Source organism: Lynx rufus, unplaced genomic scaffold, assembly GCF_022079265.1.
Source record: "Lynx rufus isolate CCGP_SWC_20201006 ecotype Redwood Valley unplaced genomic scaffold, mLynRuf1.p SCAF_3, whole genome shotgun sequence".
Lineage (NCBI taxonomy): Eukaryota > Metazoa > Chordata > Mammalia > Carnivora > Felidae > Lynx > Lynx rufus.
The window spans coordinates 132,249,197-132,275,925 of NW_025814845.1; the positions used below are offsets into that span (position 1 = coordinate 132,249,197).

Below are 26,729 nucleotides of genomic sequence, written 5' to 3' on the forward strand. Positions count from 1 at the left end.
TGAACAGCGCAATGAATCTTAAAGCTGTTTTTTTTCTGAAAAAATAAACAAAATTGAAAACCCCCTAGCCAGATTTCTCAAAAAGAAAAGAGAGAGAACCCAAATAGATAAAATCATAATTGAAAGAGGAGAGATCACAACCCACACAACAGAAATACAAACAATTATTAGAGAATACTATGTAAAATTATATGCCAACAAACTGGACAACCTGGAAGAAATGGACAAATTCCTAGAGACCCACACACTACCAAAACTCAAACAGAAAGAAATAGAAAATTTGAACAGACCCATAACCAGCAAAGAAATTGAGTCAGTTATCAAAAATCTCCCAACAAATAAGAGTCCTGGGCCAGATGGCCTCCCAGGGGAATTCTACCAGCATTTAAAGCAGAGTTAATACCAATCTTTCTCAAGCTGTTCCAAAAAATAGAAATGGAAGGAAAGCTTCCGGACTCATTCTATGAAGCCAGTATTACCTTGATTCCCAAACCAGTCAGAGACCCCACTAAAAAGGAGAACTACAGGCCAATATCACTGATGAACATGGATGCAAAAATTCTCAACAAGATACTAGCAAGTTGAATTCAACAGTATATTAAAAGAATTATTCACCATGATCAAGTGGGATTCATTCCTGGGCTGCAGGGCTGGTTCAGTATTTGCAAATCAATCAATGTGATACATCACATTAATAGAAGAAGGGATAAGAACCATATGATCCTGTCAATAGATGCAGAAAAAGGATTTGACAAAATACAGCATCTTTTTTAATAAAAACCCTCAATAAATTTGGGATAGAAGGACATACCTTCACATCATAAAAGCCATATATGAAAAGCCTACAGTTAATATCACCCTCAATGGAGAAAAACTGAGAGCTTGCTGAGATCAGGAACACAATAGGGATGTCTACTCTCACCACTATTAATTGATTTTTAAAATTTATTAATTTACTTTAATTTTTGAGAGAGACAGAGACAGTGTGAGCAGGGGAGGAGTGGAGAAAGAGAGAGAGAATCCTAAGCAGGCTCTGTGCTATCAGCACAGAGCCCGATTTGGATCTGGAACTCAGGAAGCCATGAGATCATGGCCTGAGGCAAAACAAGAGCCAGAGGTTTAACTGACTGAACCATCCAGGCACCACTTTATAGTCTGTGGTTTAAAAAGTGTGTATATGGCTGAAATAACCCCTTAAATTAAAATTTTGATATGGATATTTTATAAACAATGATTGAAAAATAATACATTGCACTATTCAAATGTATATTATGGCATTAAATCATGTTACTTTGTAAACATATATTACAGGATTAAAAAGGCACTACTACTATATAATAATAAGTCCCAATATCTGGGTTCATCTCATTTCCACTGTCCTTCATCTGTAAAGGGAATAAATTTAGGTGATCTCAGCTCAGATTCCTCTAATGCCATGATTATGTGAAGTGCTGATTAGGCATGCAGTAAAACATGCATGAACAGTTCTAATTTTTGCTGAATCTGTGACATCTCAAATGGTTCCTTTGTCTCTCGAAAATTGTAGTGACTTGCAAGCAGTCATCTCTGAACTCCAGGAATTGAAATCAAATCCTAAATAACCTTGGAACATATCTGTTTTCTTCTTACTGGATTATAGAAGATAAGGAACTTTCACACTGTTAGAAGATTCCTAGGAAGTGGGGAGACTCAGGGAGGAATTTATGCAACCAACAAAGTAAGAGATCTGCCTCTTAGTCTCTTCCAACTGATGGGTGAATCAAAACCAGCTTTTTTTCCATCTTGACGAACCTAATTAGTTTTATCTGAAAATTTGGGTTCTTTTTTTTTTTTTTTTTTTATATATATGAAATTTATTGACAAATTGGTTTCCATACAACACCCAGTGCTCATCCCAAAAGGTGCCCTCCTCAATACCCATCACCCACCCTCCCCTCCCTCCCACCCTCCATCAACCCTCAGTTTGTTCTCAGTTTTTAACAGTCTCTTATGCTTTGGCTCTCTCCCACTCTAACGTCCTTTTTTTTTTTTTTTTTTTTTTTTTCCTTCCCCTCCCCCATGAGTTCCTGTTAAGTTTCTCAGGATCCAGATAAGAGTGAAACCATATGGTATCTGTCTTTCTCTGTATGGCTTATTTCACTTAGCATCACACTCTCCAGTTCCATCCACGTTGCTACAAAAGGCCATATTTCATTTTTTCTCATTGCCACGTAGTATTCCATTGTGTATATATACCACAATTTCTTTATCCATTCATCAGTTGATGGACATTTAGGCTCTTTCCATAATTTGGCTATTGTTGAGAGTGCTGCTATGAACATTGGGGCACAAGTGCCCCTATGCATCAGTACTCCTGTATCCCTTGGATAAATTCCTAGCAGTGCTATTGCTGGGAATTTGGGTTCTTAAGTGAATGCAAAGTTTTAGAAGATTAAAAGTTTTGGTCATTAAGCAAGACTTTCAGTCAGAGTCAGTAGCCCAACTGGATAATTTAGGTAAAAAATATGTAGTTTTTTAATGTATTCCTTTCACATGAAAAATCTTTCTTCATGGTGGACTAAAAATTATTTTTATTATTCAGGAAGAATAATAAGGGATGTTAATTTTGATTTCTTACCAATGGAGTTGGCTTTTTCACCCGTGGAAATGTGATACAGCCAGTGTGCTTACTAAAGATGTTGACTATTTTTAAATTTTGTAATTAAGATTTAACTTTTTTAGAGCAGTTTAAGGTTCACACTAAAATTGAGCAGAAAATGCTGAGAATTTCCATATACCTCTGCCCCCAGACCTGCATAGCCAACTCCAATATCAAGTTCACTCACCAGAGTGATTCATTTGTTAGAATTGATGACCCTGCTTTGATATATCATAGTTGCCCATAGTCCATAGTTTACATTATGGTTCATCTTAGTGTGTACATTCTGTGGGTTGGCACAAATGTGTAATAACATGCTTCCATCATTATAGTTTCATAGTGAATATTTTCACTGCTCTGAAAATCTTCTGTGCTCTATTTATCTCTCCTCGCACTCCTGGCAAACACTGATCTTTCACTGTCTCCATAGTTTTGCCTTTTCTAGAATGTCATATAGTTGGATTCATACAGTATACTGCCTTTTTAGATTGGCTTTTTTTACTTAGTAATGTACATCCAAGTTTCTTCCATGTCTTTTCATGGCTTGATAGCTCACTCATTTTTAGCACTGATAATATTCCATTGTCTGCATGTACCACAATTTATTCATCCAAACATTTACCGAAGGATATCCTGGTAGCTTCAAATTTTGGCAATTATGAATAAAGCTACCGTGAATATCTATGCGCTGGTTTTTGAGTGGAAATATGGTTTAGACTCCTTTGGGTAAATACCAAGTAGTGCAATAGCTGGATCATATGGTAAGAGTATGTTTAGTTTTGTAAGAGACTGCTAAACTGTCTCCCAACGTGGCTGTACCATTTTGCGTTCTCACCAGCAACAAATGAGCATTCCTGCTGCTTCACTGATGCTGAGTTTCTGTGATGATATCATAACTTTATGCAATAAAGTTTCAAAGGGCACGTGTTCAACAAGTTTTACATAGCCTTATCACAGACAGCTCTGGAAAAGTCCAGAGTGCAATTAAATTTGAAATTAATGCAAATGAATAAACTTAAGTTTATAATATATCTCCTAATACTGTTCATTTTTTTATGGCTCTAGGTGATTCTTGGTCATTGCCCAGAATATATAAACAAACAAATAGAAAGACTCTCTCAAGTTTTTCTTATAGGTTTACTTATTTTTCTTAGAGCTCATCATTTTTGACCATTTTGATAACTTTGTAAAATGAAGAAATTGAGAGGTATATTATAAAATTATTTAGGGAAATATCATTTGGTGTATAATAACTGTAATCAAATAAGGGATGCCACTTAAAAATGAGTATATAAAATTTTTCAGGCCATAAAACTTTTAACAGCCCAAAGTATGTTACACAAAACATTATTTTTATGGAAAATAATTGGTGTTAAGGAAATTTTTTAAATGGTAATTTATTTGGACAATGAATATTCTTCAGACAAAGCTAAACTGGGATTGTCACTGCAGGATTTCTCAGGGCTTTTAATACGCCAATGTGAGAATAATTTTCTGAACTTATTGAATCATAGACTCTTTTGTAGCTTAGGATAGTGGTTTTCAAAACATGAAAACAAGCTAGTTTTATACCCGGACAGATAGTAATACAAGGAAAAAAGAAAGCAAACACACTGGTTAATAACTTGTATTTTTTAGCACATTTTATAATTCACCTGGCTTCTCATTTCCTATAACTCTACTCACTTGATGTGGTGTTTGCCAAACAAGGGGACCCACTGTCCCAGTGTGCTTGGTACTGAGGAGTTTCCTGGGATTGCAGACTTTCTGCTTAAAATGGGGATACTATCACCAAACCAGGCTGGTTGAACACTGTCATTGCTCCAGAAACACAGAGATCTGAATTCAAACTCCACCTGCCTTATTTGTGACCCTGGGAAAAATATAACATGTTAACTTGAAATCTTCATCTCTAAAACGGAAATAAAAATATTTGTTGCATCGACTTTTTAAAAAGGACTTGCTAGGAAACCACTCAGCTCAGGTTTGGCATGTAGAGAACTAGGTCGACATGAATTCTTTCTCCCTCATGAGCTTTTCCAATACTACTATGACCTAAGAGAGACATTGCTTTCCTTATTTCATTGATAAGAAACCTTGGACACTCTTACTTTTCTTAACTTGCCCAAAACAACTGAGTAGTAAATGATAAAATCAGGACTTAGGCTCTGTCTTCTGATGTTCCATTCAATGCTTTCTAAACTATATACAATCCAATTTCAAATGTCAAGGAAAATTTCAAAAATGACCATTCATAGCAAGGTTTCTAATACTTTCATTATACCTAAAGCCTAGTACTTTTTCTTGGAATAATTGTTTTGTTTGTTTTAGCACAGTGCAGATAACATGTTTAGGAGGAGGTGCTATCATAATAATGACCCATAAAATGTTATATTATAGCCTATTTATCCTTTTTGTATGTTCATTGAATTCTAAATGTACATAGAACTTCTTTTTATTCCCTCTTTTTCGACTGTCAGAAAACCGTTTTCTCGTCCCAGTGATTATGGTAATATATTATTGAATAATGTCTGATGACTATTGGGCATAACAAACATGTTTAAAATGTGTATTTCATTTTATATTTGAAAAATAAGTCTCAATAAATCTAATTTAAAATGGAATAAAAAGTGCATTTGGAAAATGGACCATAAAAACGTTTCCCAGATTTCTTCTTTAAAGTGTGGATATGATGCAATTGTGATATGAGTGCTGCAAAACATAATGGCCCCCACTGAATTATAAATTTCCAACTCAGCTGAGGGATTTCACAGAACATAAACACCGGGGCAGAGATGATGCATTTGTTTTCAAGGAAGGAGATAGTTACATTGGCATCATGTTCCCTTCAAATTAATTTGCACCTAGTTTAGTGAATGGTAGAATAAAACTGAAATATCTAACAATCCAATCAAAAATATGAATATATTTGTTTAGAAAAATAAACAAGCCACATATGTGGCACATAAACAAAAAGGAACTCTGGAGACAGTGTCTGTTTATTTTCTCTCAGTCCAGAATTGTGTTTCTATGATTGTGACTTTTAATTAAGAATAATAGGCTGGAAACTTGATTAAATTTGAACATTTGAAAAAGGTTGAAAGGATTTTCTCTTAGTATGCTCATGCTCTGAATCATAATTGTAACATGCTGCACAGACCTAAATGCTTTTAGTTCATTCAACCTAATATTATTTTTTAATGTAGTTCACCAACATCTATAGACCTCTAAAGCATTTAGCAGATGACTTTATAGATTTCTCATAGTAATGTGAGCAAGCTGACTCAAAGAAGATTTTGGCTTTTAACTATTATCGTAACTTTTTAATAGACGTTGCAATACTTCTTTTTTTACACATCCGATTTATTCAATTTAGCTCTGTTTCCTATTCAGTGACCTAGACTTTATTTTAAGAATCACACTGTCAATGAACTAACTGATGTAGAAGAAGGCAAATTAATCATTTTTTTTTCCTCTAGGAGAATAGAAACAAACATATATGTATGCCAGATAAATTCTGGTGTATTATCTTATTTCTCCAGGTCTTTGCTTAAGTAGATATGATATAAAACAGTGCCTTTGATATAATACAGGTTTTCTTAAAAGAGTCCATGAATATTCTAGAACACTTGGAAAAGAAATACAATAATATGTTTCCTATTATTATAATCATTTTGCTTATTTTTCTTTCCCTTATTTGTTGAAGGTATATTACTATTTTTTAATCACTCTCATTTATCAATGAAGGGTTTTTAAAAAATTTAGTTGTAGTAATATTTTCACTAATTTTATAATTGACATTCATATTGTTATATAACCTTCATTAGTGTCACTTTTTAATGGCTGCATAATACTTTCTTAAGGCAGAAAGTATAGTATTAAACTTCCTCTACTGTCAGAAATTTAGGTGGATTCTAAATCTAGTTGGACCTCTTACATACTATATATAATTCCTATATATAGGATATATATAAAATAAAATATATATATACTATATATAATAAATAAAATATATACATACTATATATAATTCCTATATATAGGATATATATAAAATAAAATATAATTCCTATATATAGGATATATATAAAATAAAATATATATATAAAATTCCTCACATGTACAGTTTGAAGAAAAAGGTTGCAGATTTTTGGAAAAAATGGTGATGGGTTTTATTTAGATCTGTATAGCTGATCAGATATTTGTAAGAAACTCAAGTACAAGCATCCAGAAGATCATCTAAATATGTAAAGGACTCACAGATAGGCCTGCAATGACATTGTTTAACAGGTATCACATGAGAAGAAATAGGTAAGAAAACCTAGAGGTAAATATGAATATCTTATTATAGTTTATAGCACTCAGTCACAGAGCACATGGCCTCCAAACCATTTTCTCTTTTTCTTCTTCCTACCAACTTTCCCATTAAATTTGACTCATTTGTATGATCAAATGAAAACAATTCACCTAAACTAATTCCCACAAAGATTGAATGACTGATAACCTCACACTGCCATTTTCTCATTTAAAAAAATGGAGGCTCAAGAAATTTCTGGATGCGTGAAGGCAATGATTCATATGACATAAACTATTTTTCATTTGCTTTATTGTAATATCTCTCATTTAAAAGGATAAACCACACAGACATCTATCCACCATCAGACCAATTTATAACACTATAATAGGTAGATAGCAGTTATCTATTTATATAATCTTTTCACTGGACTGGAAGAGAATATGAGTCCTATAAAGAGTCCCAGGGTCCATGTCAAGATCTCTGAACCCCTTGCCTGAATTCTTTCCTTCCTTCTAAATCTTTACAATAGATGTCACAGAGAATGTGTGCTCTTGGCAGTTTTACGGTTGAAAGATAAAAGTTTTCTGTCTTATGGCTTCTATTTTTTCAGCGACATGTAAGGCAAGATGCATAGCTGTGGATATTAGAGAAGAGAAGGTATAAAATAATAATTTTGAGAGTGGAGGAACTAATTTACTAAAGAAGTGAGGGGGATTACTTGGAAATACTAAGTACCCATTTGGGATTTGTGGTCAAGAATTTTTGTATCTCAAATTCAGTATGATACTGCGTTTTTTACCCAGATTCACTATACTTTTGTTACTTACAGATTGAAAAATATTTAATAGCAGAAATTTCCTCAGCATTCATTAAAGCTGTTGTGTTAAAATATGGTTTGTCATTAACAATAGTAGCGTGATACATTTGATAGATGGAGGTATATATACATGCATCAAGTAATACTGATCTAGCCACTGACAATGCTTAGCACAATTAACCTTTATTTTTTCCATTTGGCCCCCAGCTCCTGTAATAATACTACTGTCCTACTGCGATCTGAATACCATAAGTTTCGAACCAATCTTACCATAAACTGTTGAGGCATGAAGGGGACGTAGAAATTATGAAATTTGGTGGTTCTATTTGATTACCATAATCACTGAGGGGATCTTAAAAACAAACATTGCAAAGACTATTGCAGATCTATGGGAGCATCACTGAGGTAGAATTAGACACTTAAACCAATCAATATTTCTTTCCCTATTGTCAAATGTACCTCTCGTTAGTGGTAGGATATTTATTTGTTAATTTGATCATTTCCTATATCCCCAAACCAGGCCATAGAGTGATGCTCTAAAAAGAAATTCGTTAGGAAAGAAAAGACACAATTTTGAAAGTTGTCACCTGAAATAACTGAGACGTTAACATAACGGGAGATGCTTACGGTCAACAACACACTCTATAGTCCCAATATTCCGTATTACCTCTATTAGATTCTTAGACTTCTAGATGCAGGAATGGTTTCTAAGTTCTTGGACTGTGAACTGGTATTGTGTGGTGGCCGGCTACAGTCTAGATGGCCAGTGTGCAGTGAACCTTGGAATTTTTTTCCCATTCTTATGAAGTGTGTGTGATGCTTTTCAGTATACTTCTGCTCTGACCTACGACGCTGTTCAAGTGATGACTGAAGCTTTCCGCAACCTACGGAAGCAGAGAATTGAAATCTCCCGAAGGGGAAACGCGGGAGACTGTCTGGCAAACCCAGCAGTCCCCTGGGGACAAGGCGTAGAAATAGAAAGGGCCCTCAAACAGGTTAGTCACTCAAAATGATTATGAATGTGAGTTAACAACGAACACTGTAGTTTTCTACTACATTAGTCTCCTTGTTATGTGTAATATAAAGTGAATAGTATTTCCTGACTGCACAAAGGTAGGTTGAAGAGTGAAAAACAACCTTATAAATGTAGTTTTCTCGACTGGAGCCCAGTGAGAGTAATCTGTACCCCGTTTGTATCTTTGCTTGAAGTAAATTGATAACTGTGATGCTTTCCCATTTCCTCATTAGGTTCAGGTTGAAGGTCTCTCAGGAAATATAAAGTTTGACCAGAATGGAAAAAGAATAAACTATACAATTAACATCATGGAACTCAAAACTAATGGGCCCCGGAAGGTAAATCATTAGGGATCTAAAGGCAGTTTTCTCTCTGTGAGGAGGTGAGTTAATTACCCATCACCTCTTCTTCCGAAGAGTCCTGGAAAAGTGTATTCACATAGGTAGAGTTTAACTACTTCCAGAAACAGATGTATTTTAAAATGTTTTGTTTCCTAAATATAATCAATTCCTTTCTGGTAAGTAACACTGAAATGTAATCTTTAAACAACTGTGAATGGAACTCTTCATATGTATTTTTTTCTATCAAGGTATAAGAAGTTTAATGAGAAGAGAAAGAGCTATCGCTGACAGTTTATGGTTCAGAAGAGAAAACATAGCTGGTGCAAATATGCGTTAACGTTTTAGCTCAACACCTTCCTTTTAACTGTTATGGATACAGTGTCATTGCTTGGATTTTATTTCTATTTCTATACGATCACTCCCAAACAGATTACCCTGGGAAAATATGAGAAGCGAACATGAAGAAACAAGCTGTTTTAAGAATTGTTTTTGTTTCATTGTTTATATAAGCCCTATTTCTATCAGAGTCACATATATCAAAGACACATGTCTGTTTAGAAGAAGCCTAGTTAATGTAGATGTAATTTTGGATGCAGACATGAGTTTGAAATTATTAAATTCTTGGCTAATAGAAAGATCACTTATCCATGTGCCTTTCTGTAACCTTTTTCAGATTGGATACTGGAGTGAAGTAGACAAAATGGTTGTTACCCTTACTGAGCTCCCCTCTGGAAACGATACCTCTGGGCTCGAGAATAAGACTGTTGTTGTCACTACAATTTTGGTAATTAGCTACAGATGCCTATGCTTTACTTTAGTTTTTCTTATGGAAAACATCTGCCAACTAGAATTGCTGTTTGCATTTGAGGATAACTAATGCAGTGCTGCTTTGGCACCATTTTAATCACGTATAGCATATTTACTCTGTCAAAAGGACTACACAGGCATTAAGTAAAGCATTCAAAATATTTCCTATCCTCTTCAATACTGAAATTTAGCTTGACGGGTAATTCATACAGTGGTGCATCACTAAGTGTGAACGACTCGGGAAAGTCTTGAAGAGCGTTCCTTGTATTTCCTCAAGTGCTTTACCTTTCACTTCCCATGCAGTTGTGGGTACATTCTCTTTTTACATTTGTTACATGGTCTAGTAGCAGTGTCAATATCTTTTTCTTTATAATATAAGATGAAATTCTTAAAGATAAAGATGATCTCCCTTTTTTTAAACCCCCAAACTCAACACAGTCGTTAGCACAGAGCCAGTGCTGAATGAATGAGACAAAACTGAACTGAATCTTGAACATCTAGGCTTTGGATAGATGGAAGGAAGATGTAGATCCTCGTGACAAGCTGTTGGTGAAATGAAATGGAGGAAATGGGGTTCACTAATAGTACATGGTTTTATGACAAAACAGTTGTATTTTGTTTTATTAAGCAGTGATATAGTAAACTTGTGGGATTCATTATTCTGACAATATTGAGAAGAAAAACATAGATAGGTTAATAAAATAAGAGATCTGGATAAAAACATTGGCATTTGGAAATATATTAATAAGGGTAAGGAAGCTAGACATTTGAGGGATTTTGCCTTAATCATGCCATTGAGAGGAACTGTATCACTGAGCCCCCAAATATGCTTGGTGCCACTTTCCAGGGGAGGATATTGGGCTATTTTGAATCATTTTCATACCTCCTTTTTCTTATGTTTACAGGGGGAAGCTGCTCTCTATCCTTGTAATATTATTCTAGGATAGAATATCTCCTAGATGAAGTGAGACATGAAATGTCAGAGGGTGGCATCAGCACATGACCATGCCAGTGATTGTTTTAGTCTGTGCATCACTGACCATGAGCCTCATTTCCCCATGAACCTCACCCCTGAAGAAACAGTACACAGAGTCTTGGGTGAATGCTGTTTCTTGAGGACAGCATAACCTTAACGTAAGAGCATGGTGGATCCAGAGTTGAGTAAAACAGATGTTGAGCAGCATAATTCCCCTCTAAGCTCTAGGAGTTAACAAGCATGACAAGGGGACAAGCCAACAGTTTGTGCTTTTGAGTTCTTATTTACTTTTGTATGGCTAGGTACAAACCATATTAATAAACTATAACGGTAGACGTTTGATAACCTTTTTCCAAAAGTATCACGCTTAAATATTTTTCACTAATATTGTCCGCCATTTATATTCTACAATTTCTCTGGCTAACAGGTAATAATTAAACCACAAGACTTGATTCAGTGAGAGTAGTTACACAGCTATTTTTATCAATGAAAGCACTGTCTTTCCATATAGGAATCTCCATATGTTATGATGAAGAAAAATCATGAAATGCTTGAAGGCAATGAGCGTTATGAGGGCTACTGTGTTGACTTGGCTGCAGAAATCGCCAAACATTGTGGGTTCAAGTACAAGTTGACAATTGTTGGGGATGGCAAGTATGGGGCCAGGGATGCTGACACGAAAATTTGGAATGGGATGGTTGGAGAACTTGTATATGGGGTAAGTATAGCTCTTCTCCCAAATAAAGTCATTCAAGTGAACTTTTGTTGACAGAATGCCTCCCTTCCCTGCAAAGTGCCTATATCTGAGGTTGTTGGTTTCCCACATTACTTAAGAATATTATTCTATTTCCTTGTGAACATCTGAAGATTAAGGATGAAGTCAGAAGCACACACGCACACTAAATGAGACAGGCCTTCTATCTGTCTTGAGGCCTATGGGCCATATGCATTGTTCAGAGGTAGCAAAGGCATAGACGCAGTGTAGGGGTGTAATTATAAAAATCAAGTCAGATGGGTGTACTGTGTATTTATAAAAAGGAGGGATATTTGGAGAACAGATTGGTTTTTTGTTTTTTGCTTATTCTTTACTGGGACATTACCAGGGAAATAATTATTGACATTTCCCTTATTTCCTTTCCTTCCCTTTTGATCCAATACTGTAAGCATGATTCCTTTTTGACCATGACTCCAGGTACTATTACTTTCATTTGTTTCCCTTACAGAAAGCTGACATTGCAATTGCTCCATTAACTATTACCCTTGTGAGAGAAGAGGTGATTGACTTCTCAAAGCCCTTTATGAGCCTCGGGATATCTATCATGATCAAGAAGCCTCAGAAGTCCAAACCAGGAGTGTTTTCATTTCTTGATCCTTTAGCCTATGAGATCTGGATGTGCATTGTTTTTGCCTACATTGGGGTCAGTGTAGTTTTATTCCTGGTCAGCAGATTTAGCCCCTACGAGTGGCACACTGAGGAGTTTGAAGATGGAAGAGAAACACAAAGTAGTGAATCAACTAATGAATTTGGGATTTTTAATAGTCTCTGGTTTTCCTTGGGTGCCTTTATGCAGCAAGGATGCGATATTTCGCCAAGGTTGGTCACTCACCTGCTTCAACTTTGTGCATTTTAGGTCTCAAGTGGATATTCATGGTGTTTATGAATTCACTTAAAGAAGTAAACAGCTGCCGACTACCTGTCCAAGCAGTTTGAGACTCTTAAGGACAGGCTTTTACCATCGGCATAAGCCTGTGAAATATTTGAGCAATGTTCTTTGAATGTTGAGCATATATTTCCTGGTGAAATTATACACACCATGGAGAGGCTATAAAATGCATAAGGTTCCTATCATTCCATGCCTTCTTGGAGGGGTACCGTGTTTTTGCTGCATATTCTCATTTTACAGTCATCTGTGTGTTGATCCACAGACCTGTATATGGGAAAATGGGCAACATTACTTATTAACTACAAAAGCAAAAACTTGTTTACAAAACTTCATTGGCACACATCCCATCTCTTTTATTTTCCCATTATTAGCTCATGCAAATGGTATCATAAAGGTATTATAAAATTTGTTTTTTTTTTTAAGGTTAGGTCATTGGATTAAAGGGAATATACAATAACATATTTCCTAAGTATATAGAAATACATGGCTGGGTAATAATGATGATTGATTCATTACAAAGGCTTGTGCCATAATGAATAGTAATTCACACACATAATGGAATAAATTTATGCACCTTTAGTCTCATTATGATATATTAATTCCTGCATTAGAATCCCTAAATATAACAAATATGTCACAAAATACATTTTGCCTTTGTTCATGTGACATACATGAATAAGAATGATAGCCATATCTGGTGCTTAAGAAGAATAAATTATACTTTTTCTAATGTGATTCTTTTCACATTTAAAGCCAAATTTATTTATCTTCTGGCACATTTTAATCCAGGTTTGATTACCCTCCTTTGATTCTATGGGATATTTTAATGACTAGTAAAAGGGGTGACTTTTCTAATGCTATTTCATTATATTGTTAGTTTTTGAGCACTTTGGAGATAAGTGATTAATTTGAGAAAACTATGTGAGAAACTCAAAATATATGTACCTTCTTGCAGTTTTTTTTTTGTATATTCCACCCAGTGAGATCAATTAAATATATCTTGTATGTAGAAATTATTAGTGGCTTACTTCTCTGTTAGTAGGACACATTGTTAAGAATTATTTGGACTTTAACAAATCTTAATTCCATAAAATTCCCTGTGACATTATGGAACTGCTCTAAAATAGAAATATGCCAATGGTATTTGCATGGCATATATGTGTAATAACTTTAATATATAATTATATAGAATAATATAGAAATATAGAATAATTGTATATAAAATAATATATAATTATGGTGACCTCTGACAAAATATATAAGATTCATAGTTTATATTTAGTTTATCTGATTTAAGTTAAAGACATAAAGAGAATTTTTTAATAATGAGGGAGAAAATCCTAACCAAATGGAGATTTCTGAGACTATTCTGGTCCATAAATAATAATAAAATTATTCATCTGTGGTAAGAAAGCTACTGAAGTATAAAGCTACTTTATTACTGAGATATAAGGCAATTATCCTAGGGTAACATAAACTATGCTCTGCCTTTTGAATAAGTAAGGAGAAGCATATGAGGTTCATTATAAAGTAAAACATATTGATCCAGATTCCCATATGTCGATCCTTAGGTTTGCGATCCTCACGCATCATGGCTCTGAAATTATTTGTTTTGGTGTCCAGTGCTTATCAAGGCCCAGAAAACATACGTTTAGGGACTGAAGCACAGGCACCTTTCATAATCTGTGTTGCCCCAGTGTCCACCATCACATACAGATAACGTCTAAACGTCAATGAGCCTGTTTCCTGAAATATGGCCTTTTTTTCTGTGCTCTTGATTTCATTCATGAGTCATGACTTACTACAATTTCCCATGCAATAATTTTTATGTCCTGCTAAGATTTTATATAGAATATTTTTCTTGCTATCAACTGATTTATTTTTTTGCCACAGAGTATATATGAACAAAAATTTGCTTTATTAAAAAATTTTAAGTGTACATATCTTTCATTCCGTGTTATATGTGCATTTAAAAATTGAACATACTGGACGATATTGGAAAATTGAATGATTTTTTTAAACAAACCAAACTACTTTTTTTGCAATGTAATGGTGGTGACCCCAGTGTAGAAAAGAAGAATAGAAAAGCCTTGTATCTAATGATGATGATGATGATGCATGAAATGCACAGATCACTTTGAAATGCTCTTTAAATATCTTCAAAGATATTTATCACCTCTTTTCAAGTAAAATATTATGTGGAACTATATTATTAATATTAATAGAACATTTAAATCTTAATCTGGAACGATTTATTGAACTGAATTGGTCATTTGCCTGAAATTAAGTTTAGAATATATTAACTGTAGTTTTCCAAAGACTAGAACCACAGAAATTGGAAGAGTAAAAGGCTGTAAGTTGACTTTTATTCTCCTGGTTGCCTCTGTTTTTATCCCCAATATCTCAAAGGGATTGAAATAAATAAAAATACCATTCTTAAAATAATTATTTAATAGAGATTTAAAGGAAATGATAGAATACATATGTTTATTTACTTCTTTAGGGCAGATGCAGAGAGGTGAAGGTTGCTTTTAGTTTTGTTTTGTTTTGTTTTACTTTTTTTTTTACAGAAACCATTTTTGTCTGTCACCATAAAACATAAATTGTATTTGCCTCCTCCACAAACAATTTCTTGGGAATTCTTTCAGAACATTAATTGATCCTTTGAAAACATTTACAAGTAAATAATAAGCTGCTCAAGAATTTTCTGCTTTGAATGTTGTATAAGTTCAATACATTTTTTGAGATATCTTATAAAACTTTAAATAAATTGGCATATTTCAGCTACTAAATCTGACATAAGCACTGGAACTGAAAGCAACTTATGTCTTTAACTTGTGTTTATTTCACAAGTGGAAAAGAATTACTTATAAAAATGATTCTCAAATATATTACCAATTACTGTGCAGCATATAGTGTCAAAGCAATTACCATGAAGTCAATTTTGTTTTAAGGGATCTCAACTGCCCTCTTAAATATGGGGTACATGTCATATAATTATACCTTTCATTTTTATGGAATAAATAGTGAACGTTTTGAGAGTGGCTGTGTCTACACAAGAGGTTACTTAAATTTAAAATGTGTTTAATATCCTTTACAGAATATAAGAGAAGTTAACTTTTTCCATCCTGTCATATTTATTTAATTCTTTGCATCTCTCAGAGACTGTGTGTGATAAAGGCTCTTATTTATACTGTTTGTTTTTCATTGCTTGCTCACTCTTCTCCTTTAGCAACAGATGGTCTTGTCTTTAAAAAAAAATTTACTTTTAAATTAGCTTCCTCACTCTTTCTTGACTGCTAGAGTAGTTTATTCTACAAATATTACCCAAGGATTTGATATAGTATCTGTGTTTCATCAAAAGGTTTATTTCTTACTGTTAAATATCAGGAGGTCTGTTTTAGGCCATAAATTACCAAATGTTCATAATTTAACTTTTTAGAAATGTTACATCTTTGCTGTAACAAGTTTAATTGTTAGACATAAAGTTATTAACAAAAAAGGTATTATTTTGGATTGTTAATATTACTTAAATCCCTTTATATGTAAAATCCCATAAAATCTTTCAAAATAATATGATAAATATCTATTTCTATACCTATGCTTATCTATTGAGGGTTTAAAGTTAATTATTAGGAATCTATTAAGCTTTTAAAAAGTATTTTAAATAGGAATTTATGGCTAAAAAATATTTTTATTTTATTATACTGCAAATTAGAAATTTGTATCTTGGCAAACTTTTAAATGTTCTAATTTCATTTTCCTTGAGTTTTCTTTTTTTCTTAAGCAGGAGGCACAAAGGAACAGGGTGGTAGCAGTCCATGCCATGAAGCATCAGATTTTTATTCATTAAGAATTATATTTTGTGTCATACCTTTGTTTGTAATATCATTTTTTTTCCATTTTCTATCCTGCACTGTATCTAAAACCTATGTTTTTGCACACACAACCCTCAATGAAATTTTAGCCCTTTTTGAGGGTTTGGGAACTTCATTGGCCGAATTACCAGGAGGGTTTCATCAGTTTAAAACTACATCTGTGGTGCACCTTCTTTTATTTTTAATATTTGATTTTGTTTTTCAACATTATTGCGAATTTTGTGAGTGATCTTAAATTCTCTTGTTCGTGTTTGCTTATGTCATGAATGGATAGTAGTATGAGAATTGGATGGATTATTTGCACATGTCTTGAAATTGCTTCGTTATGAGATTTCATACCATAAACAATTTGGGCATTATAACTATGAAAGAATCTGAAGAATCTGAAGTTTTGGCCTCTGGGTATCTCATTAAATTCAGCTTATCTGTACTCCTTCCCCAGAATGCTTAATAGTTTCCAGTTTTATTAACTAGCAGATATATTGAAAAGTATGAAGTTAAATATTCCCATATAAGTCAATATTTGCATAATACTGCTAACTTGTTTTTTTTTATTAGGTCATTCATTTCACTTTACAAATCCATTTCATACTTGTTATTAGATCCCTCTCTGGGCGCATTGTTGGAGGTGTGTGGTGGTTCTTTACCCTGATCATAATCTCCTCCTACACGGCTAACTTAGCTGCCTTCCTGACTGTAGAGAGGATGGTGTCTCCCATCGAAAGTGCTGAGGATCTTTCTAAGCAAACAGAAATTGCTTATGGAACATTAGACTCTGGATCCACCAAAGAGTTTTTCAGGGTAAGAGGTTCTGTTTGTGATCTTCTGATTTTGCTCTTAAAATGTAACCATTTTAAACCTTGTCCCCCTCCCCCCGCACTCCTGTGCTCTACACAAAGGTGCTATGCGATAGTAACCTCGCTCTCTGTCTTAACTCTACTTCTGTTCTTGACCTTGTCCCCACACCTTTCCCTATCCCTGTCCTCAGCTCCATCTTTATTTTCTGATGCCTAACTCCTTAGGAGAAAAACACAGCATTGCAATAGAATTATTTCATAATTATTCGTTTTTTTTTTTTTTTTAAATTTTTTTTTTTTTCAACGTTTATTTATTTTTGGGACAGAGAGAGACAGAGCATGAACGGGGGAGGGGCAGAGAGAGAGAGGGAGACACAGAACCGGAAACAGGCTCCAGGCTCTGAGCCATCAGCCCAGAGCCCGACGCGGGGCTCGAACTCACGGGCCGCGAGATCGTGACCTGGCTGAAGTCGGACGCTTAACCGACTGCGCCACCCAGGCGCCCCCATAATTATTCGTTTTTAATTGAATTTTATGAAGATTGATTGTCCTTTTGGAATGAATTGAAGCAAAGTATAATTAAGTTTAGGTTGTTACTATTTTTGAAACAAAAATGTGTTGTCTTTGGTTTTATTTTAAATGAACATGACTGTCATATATTTTAAGTAGTTTACAGTTGAAAACTCACTTTCAAATCAGTTATGTTAATTTCTTGTCAGAAAACAGATGATGTTAATGTGTGAAAATTCCGAATTTTTGTCAAAGTCTCCAAGAAAAGGCTAACAAAGGTCTTTAGCTTTTTAAAAAGAAAATGGGTAGCATGATTATAATGTGTCTATTAAGTGTATTTTACTTTTCAAAAACATTGTGGCCTTTTGGTATTTGTTTATAGAACGAGCCCTATAACCTGATGTTGGTATAATTTTCTTTCATTATGCTATTTTCTCTATATAAGAACTTATCATGTTAAAATATTTAAATACAGCTTAGGAGTTCAGCCAATATATATAACATAAGATGATCTCTGATTATCCAACAGTATCTTTGAATGCATCTGAATTTTCTCGAGTGATATCTAGGCAAATTTACTTCATAATTAGGTTAGGACTTCATTTTCCGGTTGAAGGTAGTAGAGGATATAATTTGAGGACTGGTTCGTCTACATTGTCTCTGGTCTCTTTTCCAAATAACTTCAGTTGAACTGAAATATGATAGGAGAACGAGTGGTGGGGGCAGACCACAGTTGATAACAGACAATAATCTGGGTATGTGTAGGGAGGGCAGGACCTTGATGTTTTCTGTAAGCACTGCAACTTAAGCACACAAATGTGGTCAATCTCTCAGCAGCTACTTTGAATTTAAGGCAGTTCTGTGCATGAATGTTATAATACAGATTTGCTACTGATGACAATTTGCTTTCATTTATGAACATACATGAATATGTACATAAATATTATTTTTTAAAAGTTTATTTATTTTGAGAGAGAGAGAGAGATCAGGGAAGGGGCAGAGAGAGCAGGAAAGAGAATTCTAAGCAGGCTGTATGCTGTCAGTGTGGATCCTGACACTGGGCTTGATCTCAAGAACGTTGAGATCGTGACCTGAGCTGTAATCAAGAGTTGGACGCTTAACCAACTGAGCCACCCAGGTGCCCTGTATACAAATAAATATTCTTAATGTACCACAGTGCTCTAGCTTGATCATAACAATGGATCTATTAAAATAAATTAGAATATTGCATGGTTCTTAATTAGAAGCATATTTTGAAGCATTTTTTATTATTTATATCCCAATAAGACTTGCATTTATTTTATTTGTATAGTTCATTAGTATTCCTCCATCTTGAAGTAAGTGAAATATGTGAATGAGGCAAAGTACCTGCTCTATCATGGTTTACTTAGTGCTACTAATATTGATTAAAACAATCTCGTTTCCATATAGTCTCTTACAGTACTGTCATTACCTCGTTTGCACAACAGAAGTACCAAGTACTTTCAACTACTTTACATTCACATTTCCAGAGCTTTGCAGTATACCTTAACTCAGTCAGTCATAGAATGTGTATGTGTAATAATCAAGATGCCAAGATTCTGTGGTCAGTATACTCAAATTCCTAGTAGACAAGATAAGAAAGCTAGACGACTCTGGAGAAGAATGCTGTTACTCTTGTGTTACAATGCACACAAAACCATGAGCATGGAGAGCATGGTTCCAATATGCAGTATATTCATGGATGTGTATACATACACACTTGCCAACATTATTTGTGCTGTGCCATTTGCCAATGTAAGATAGTGAGCTTACCTTTCCTACAGTAATAGAGAAGTGATACTGAGTATTTAGGCAAACTAATAACTTTTATTAGCATAGCTTTCCAAAGCATTTTCTTATACATTATCTCTGTTAAAGCATAATTAACATACAGTGTTATATTAGTCTCAGGTGTATGGTAAAATGGTTCAACAATTCTATGCATTACTCAGTGCTCATAACGATAAATGCACTCTTAATTCCCTTTATCTATTTTGCCCCACAGCCACCATTTTGTTCTCTGTATTTAAGAGTCTGTTCTCTTTTTTTCCTTGTTTGTTGGGTTTGTTTCTTAAATTCCACGTATGAGTGAAATCTTACAGCCTTTGTCTTTCTATGTTTATTTATTCCACTTATATTATTCTCTCTCAATCCATCCACGTTATTGCAAATGGCATGATCTCATTCTTATGAGAGCTCCATAATAGTCCATCATGTGTATATTCCACATCTTCTTTATCCCATTATCTTTTTGAATCTCACAGTACTTCTGCCTAATATTCGGAGTCATGATTTTTGTTGGCATACTTTGCACTATTAAAGTAAATTTTGCAGATATGCCCAAATTCAGGCAGCTAATAATTGTGCTGAGGGGTTCTTTCCATAAACCATTTTTGCATGCAAAGAAAGGTCTCTGGATTTTTTTTTTTGCTGCACCCTTGCTCGGTTTGGGTTACATCCATGTCTGCTTGTGTGATATTAGAGAATTATAATGGTAGAAATTTGGGCAGGGCTTCACCTTCCTCTCAACATAACTTCAAAAGGAAACTGACGGTGAATCAACTGTGGTTAGGTGTCAGTGCATATAGCATCATAGTCAGCTTCTCCTTATCTAGAAGAAGAAGAGCATGGGCTCAAAAATACATAAGGACCACACTATTTATTCTATTAGTATTTATTCCCAGTAAAGGGAAGCTAACAAAACAGCACACTTCAGCAAAGTGAATAGGAGCTTGGCATGTTAATTCTTCCATTGTAATTTGTTTGTAATTTGGTGGCAATTGGAGAAATTATGTATACAAAAGGTTTGTTTCTGGAAGTTGGATTAAAGAAAAAGGTGCTGCTAAATCAAGAGTAATTTTGATAATTAATCAAAATTATTAATAAAAATTAATCAAAAGTATTAATGTTTGATAATTGGGTGCCATGTTGAAAATAGTGAGGACAATCTTGGTTTTGCTTTGAATCCCCCCAAAAAAGTTTTCTAGGAGAACTGTGGCATTCCAGCTGTATCTCTCATGCCTCATACCTTTCACATAAGGTTTATTGCAATAGCATGTGGAGCCTGAATAAAAGATTCTCTTTTGAAAAAAATAATTTCTCTTTAGATTGTTATCTAATATGTATTGAATACGGTGCAGCTAACTTACAGACATTCTAAAAGTAAATATAATTGGTTTCCACTAACATTCTTTCCCTTAAATCCCAGGGTATAATTTCTCTTAGCTGTAGTCTGGTTGAACTTCTAAGCTTCTGATGGAAAAATGTTACAAAGGAAATTCTCCTTGCTTCTATTCCTAAAATTAATAGTCACCGCACATCTTGGGTCATTCTCTCTCAATTGTGCTTCAGCTCTAGGCATGCCTGGGATTCCTGTAAGGTGGATTCAGGACAGGATGACAGCTGGCAGATTGATTAAGATGATTCCCAGTCTGCCAGGAAAAGTGATATGGATGGACTAGGCTGAAGTTAGACTGAAGACATGTATTGTACTCTATGTTCTCTAGACATCTGTTGTGCTTGCTTTCAGATCTCAGACAGCTAGTTACATGTGGAAGAAAAAGCATTTACCATTTTTACCGTTTGCTAATATTTAAAGTTCTAACAGTTATCTTATATTTCCTAACATGGCTTAATTTGGCTTTATTGATAGCTCTTTCATTATTACACTGTCTGTGATTAGGGATTTTATTATTATATTATGAAAAGTTTTCTACTGTCATAGGGTTCATGAAGCTAGTTTTCTGTGTTTACCACAGCAACAGCTTTGGATTTAGTCGTTGGAGAAATTGATTCGAGAAGTCAGGTCATTGTCTAAATTTTGAAGATATATAACTAGCAAAAGAATGAAAAATAACTTGTCTTTTGTCTGAATGTTAACAAATATTTCCTAAAAGTGTGTTTTTGTTGGAATGAAAGCATGTTATTTAAAATTATAAGATGAATCTTTTATCCCCTTTGTAGGGATCTATCTGTTTTGTCCTAAGGTGATATCAGTTACTCAATTTAAGTCCAAAGTATTTTCAGATTTCAGGTAAATAATTTAATAAATACTGTATTGTAATTATATTCCTTTGTAAAGTCAGTGAGTGTGCATTAGCTTTAGAATTCCAATTTCAGCTATACATTTTCTAACTTAAAATCAGTGGTAAACAGTAAAACAAGTATGAATGAAATATTTACTTTCTTCTGCTAGAGAAAGACAGTAAATGGAGGACAGTCTTGTAACCATTAGGGAAAAATGTGTAATAAGATGGCCAACAGGACTGATAAGGGAATTCCAGTCCTAGTCAGAAGACTACCCTTCCGGGATTTCCTTCCTACCCTGCTTGCCACAGGCACCAAGTAACAGACTATAAATTGTCCCATCTGTTGATGCTCTGGGCTCAGATCTCTGGAGAATGATCTCCTCTGGGCCCACCGGTACAAAATAAACCTCCTTCCTTCCAAGATCTCCAAGTGCCACTTGCTGCTTCTGCCGGGTGATCCAGACCAGTTTCTGTAACGTAGCCACCAAGAGGTATAAGGGAAAAGACCCTGCATCTTCATTGTCCGGGGTTCTCTGCTATAAAACTCGTGTACGTCCTTGTACAGAGTGAATGATAAATTCTGACTCATTTTGGAGCGCCGATCATCTCTAATTATAGTGCTGCTGTAGCATACCTCTAATAAAGAAAGAAAGAATTAGGCCTTCAATTATAAACCACTATTTTTAGACTTTCACATTTTGATCATTTCTTTCAATAAAAGAGGACAGGTCTTGAATTAGAGGAGTCTGAGTAGAAAATTATTTTATAGGACCTATATGCATTATGTTCTTATAGAAAGATAAGCTTTGAGGATAGGAAATGCTTTTTATAAATAAACCTGTCATTAACCAGTCAGTCTATGAAACACAATTATTACTTGTAGATTAGAAGTACTTCCTCATGCCTATTCTAAATCCCCTACACTGCAATCTGTTTATTTCCTCTGTTTTTCTCCTCTGGAAACATGAGAAAGACTGTATTGTCTGAAAAAGCGATCTACTTTAATTTTGCTGACTTTGGAAAAAAAGATTCTAGAATGTTGTCAAAATAAAAGTATTCTCCTTCTCACTTAATGAAGTTAATTATTCCATTCCCAGAAGATAAATTTAGTCTGATAATCCATGAAACTATACTGTTGTTACCCAGTATTGTAGACTTTTTATAGAGCTTACAAATAGTATAAATGGTAAATAAATAATATTAATGCTGATGTTTCTTACCTGAGTGAAAGGACTAGTTTCAAATTTTCCTTTCATTTATGTGTATATAAATATTCAAATATATAAAATATGTATAATTTGTTACTATATGGCATGATCATATATATATATATATAATTTACTATAAATAATCACAATTACCAGAGAATTACAGTAATTTAAATTGTTTTTTTTAAGGCTGAAACCTTTTTTCAACTCCTTCTGTGGCATAAATACACCTATTTATGTTCATATATAAAAACATTGATTGAAATATGTTTACAAATAAAAACATTTGAGCCATTATAACAGATTTCCTGTAGAAACACATAAAGTGCTAGTCACTAAAGTTGAGTTTTGTTCCATTTACTGCTTTTAGTTAGTGATAAAGCAGCATAATTTCTTTATTGATATTTAATAGAACAGATTTCACTAAAATGTGGTGGTTCTTTATACTTATTATATCTGACTAATGACTTGTCTACCATAGTTTCTAATACATCACCTCTTTCTGTGTAGATAGAAACATGTATATATACTTCCAGTTTTTTAATATAAGAATATATGTATACTTCTAGCTTTCTATGTATTAATGCATATACATATGCATATCTTTCAGTGTTTTGGAAACGAAATGGGTATAGCCATATATGTATGTGTTTGTGTATGTGTGTATATATAAATATACACACACAGACGTATATATAGCTACTGATTTCAAACTAGACCTTTTACAGACCTTTCATTCATGCTTAAATATTTAAATATTTTCTAAAATACCAAATACGAAGTAAAAGTTGGATGTGAATAAATTAGCAATAAGCACTATATGAATATGTTGTAGGTCACTCATGGCATGGTTAGTGATGAGGGTTTTGGGGGGTGTTAGTGAGGTTTGTTGGGTCCAGAGCTGATGGCCAAGAAAGAATTCTTGAAGGTGTCTTTAGTGCAAAAAGATGATTTTATTGAAGCACAGGGTCAGGACTTGTGGGCAGGAAGAGCTGCCCCAGGACCATGAGGACAGACTGATTATATACTATGGGGTTGGGGAAGGTAAAATCCAGGGGAAGTTTCCAGTGAGATTTTCATATGCTAAAGAAGACTCAAGGAGACTGGAGGCCTAGCTGTTGTCAAGTTAAGGTTGTTTTTCCCTCTAGGAAACCATTAGCATTAAGACAGTAGGGAGTTCTGGAGAAATGTTTTATTCTGCCAGGCTCAAGTATTTGTCAATGGGCTGCAGGTTATAAGGAAATTTAATTCTATCTGCCATTTCCTTCTGCCTTTGTTTCCCACATCACTATGGAGGGGTGATGGAGACTTAAGTCCTACAGGACTAGAATCTCTATCAGTTAACCATTTGTTTATGCCCTTTCCTTTGTTTTCAGACAGTCAGGAGTGCCTGAGGAATATCACACATATACCACCTGCAGGGGTGAGGGGGAGGGGTTGCGGCCTGTCAGCTTGCCTTATGCTCCCTCATCAGTCAGTGATATTATAAATTTTTCTTTCCTTATTTCTTGGGGGAGCCTGATTATTGCTTAGCAATCTGCATAGCTGATAGCTCTGTATGTTTAAAGCTTCTCTAGATGATCCAGAACCAGTTGAAATCCCAGTTTCCTCCCTGGTTGTCAGTTTTTCTTTCTCTGATATTTAAATTTTTCTCACCATTACACAAAACCTCTGAGAACAGTCTTAAATCCTCAAAGACTTTTAGAATGCATTTAGTCTAATCTGCTGGGAAAGCCTGTGTTCTTTCATTTCAGCTAACTGTAGCTAGTTTAACAGTGTAAGAAAGGGCAAAATGTTGGAAGACTTTCCAAGTATTTCCTTTAAAAATTAGTATCCGATTTAAAGGCAGTGTAGTCAGTACTTACTAAATTTGTAGGGGTATAAATAAATGTATGAGAAACCATTTTGAATCATGTTTTCTGTGATCAAAGTGAAATGGAAGGGGGAAAAAAAAGAATGTGTCTACTTGCTGAATTATTGTGTAAAGTTGTAGCTTCTTTCAGGGTAAATATAAGTTTTTTTGGTCATCCTCTTCTTTCTGTTGGCAATGCTTGGTAAATTTAGTGTGCACTCCATCTGATCACTTCATTTAGAGACCACCCTTGTTGTACAAAGGGGGTATGAGAGCTCACATTATTCGCTGGGTGAGTAATTTCACTCTAATAAGATTATAGAGGCTTTCTATTATTGTCCATATTAAAGAGAAAATGCCCCTTTTCTCACTACTGTCAAATCATGAGGACAATTATTCCAGGAAAAGTTTCAAACAATGGAGAAATTTTGAAATTCGACTTTCATCTCAAAACATTCACCAAATTCCTGTTTAGATGCCTCAGAGATCGATCTCAGTATAAACCTGTAGAGGTACTTAAGATAACATAATGTTCAACTCACTTTATTTTTGTGTTTAAGTAAAAGAACCACTGTCTAGTAAAAGAACTAGAGTGGTGTTCACATCAGTTGCCTTAGTAATTAATGCAGTCAGTCCCAGAGCTTTGTAGAGAAGAGAAATGGAATTCTGTAATCATTTAAATATATTGGAATCAAAATCTGAACTAAATGTAAATACTGTTGGCAAAATTTTGAGAATTCTTTAGACTTTTGATATTTGAAGAAATACTTGATGCTAAAGTAATTTACAGTTCATGTTTCCAGCATATAATTTTGCTCCAGATCATATTGAGTGATTACCCAAAACAAGTTGCTAATAAAGGTGGCTGCTTATTTTCATGGGGAAATGAGATTTTAGAAATAAAATGGTAATTGGAAAAATCGCACAGTGCCAAATATTGTCACAGTCCCAAAAAATGATACTTAAGATTTCATTTTAAGAAACAAAGTAAGGCCAAGGAAATGATGTCAGCAAGATAGTAAAATAGGAAACCCCAGACCCTCTTTTCCCCCAACCAGAGACACTGCCTCAAGAACAAGTTTTCTTTGTGAGAAATCCAGAAACCAGTTAAGGAGCTTGTGCAAACTAAGTGAGTATAAAACTAGCCATATCAAAGTCTGTAGGAAAATTTGTGGCATTCACTATACTCTCTTCCTTGGCACAGTGCATCACAATTAGAGGAAATGATTGCTCTTGGCTTCTCCCAGGGGGAGAGAAAGAGAAGACTGGACTGTTGCTTGATTCTAAACACTGACAAAAAGGCATCAGGTTGAGGACTGCTGAGAACAAAGGCAAAGGTTTAGACTAGCACACATTCACTCACCAAAGACCCTGCCCTCCAGCTCAGTGTATGAAACATGGCAGAAAACCTCCAACTCCCATCTTCCCTTTGGGAAGGAAAAAAGATGGAGTATGGTTTCAATGCTTTGGCTCTTTGAGGGGAGGAGAATTGCTCAAGGGCTTGGTTTTTGTCTTCCTGTCGTAGAACACTGATGGCACCTGGCAGCTACTAGATGCCTTGGGGTTGCTGAGAACAAAAGAGAATTTGATGGCTTGTTGCTGTTTCAGAGAACTTGTGGTACAGCAGACAGAAGCCAATACAGCTTGGCAGTCACTCCCTTGGAGGAGGGAAGAGAAAAGTGGAGTATGCATCCAAACATCCAACTTTCTGGCCTTTTGGAGAAGTACCCAAGGGACTGGTCTTTGTCTTCCTGACTTGGAGTGCTAATGGGACCCAGCATACTCTACAAGCCTGGGGCTGCTGAGAACAAAAGAGATCTGAGTGGCTTATGCCAGCTCTAGAGAACCAGCAATACTGTATACAAATACCAAAAGGAACA

At 34.7% G+C, this 26,729-nt stretch overlaps 1 protein-coding gene across 3 annotated transcripts in view; it reads left to right on the forward strand.

Annotated features, from left to right (window-relative positions):
* The window catches only part of GRIA2 (glutamate ionotropic receptor AMPA type subunit 2), a 157,275-nt gene that overhangs the window by 113,788 nt on the left and 16,758 nt on the right, over positions 1-26,729 (forward strand). For all 3 annotated transcript variants that reach the window (XM_047091454.1, XM_047091451.1, XM_047091452.1), the window contains exons 7-12: positions 8,580-8,747; positions 9,001-9,105; positions 9,782-9,892; positions 11,403-11,609; positions 12,115-12,485; positions 17,036-17,234. In XM_047091454.1, coding sequence (XP_046947410.1) covers positions 8,580-8,747; positions 9,001-9,105; positions 9,782-9,892; positions 11,403-11,609; positions 12,115-12,485; positions 17,036-17,234 — 1,161 coding nt within the window. The remainder of the gene's footprint in view (positions 1-8,579; positions 8,748-9,000; positions 9,106-9,781; positions 9,893-11,402; positions 11,610-12,114; positions 12,486-17,035; positions 17,235-26,729) is intronic.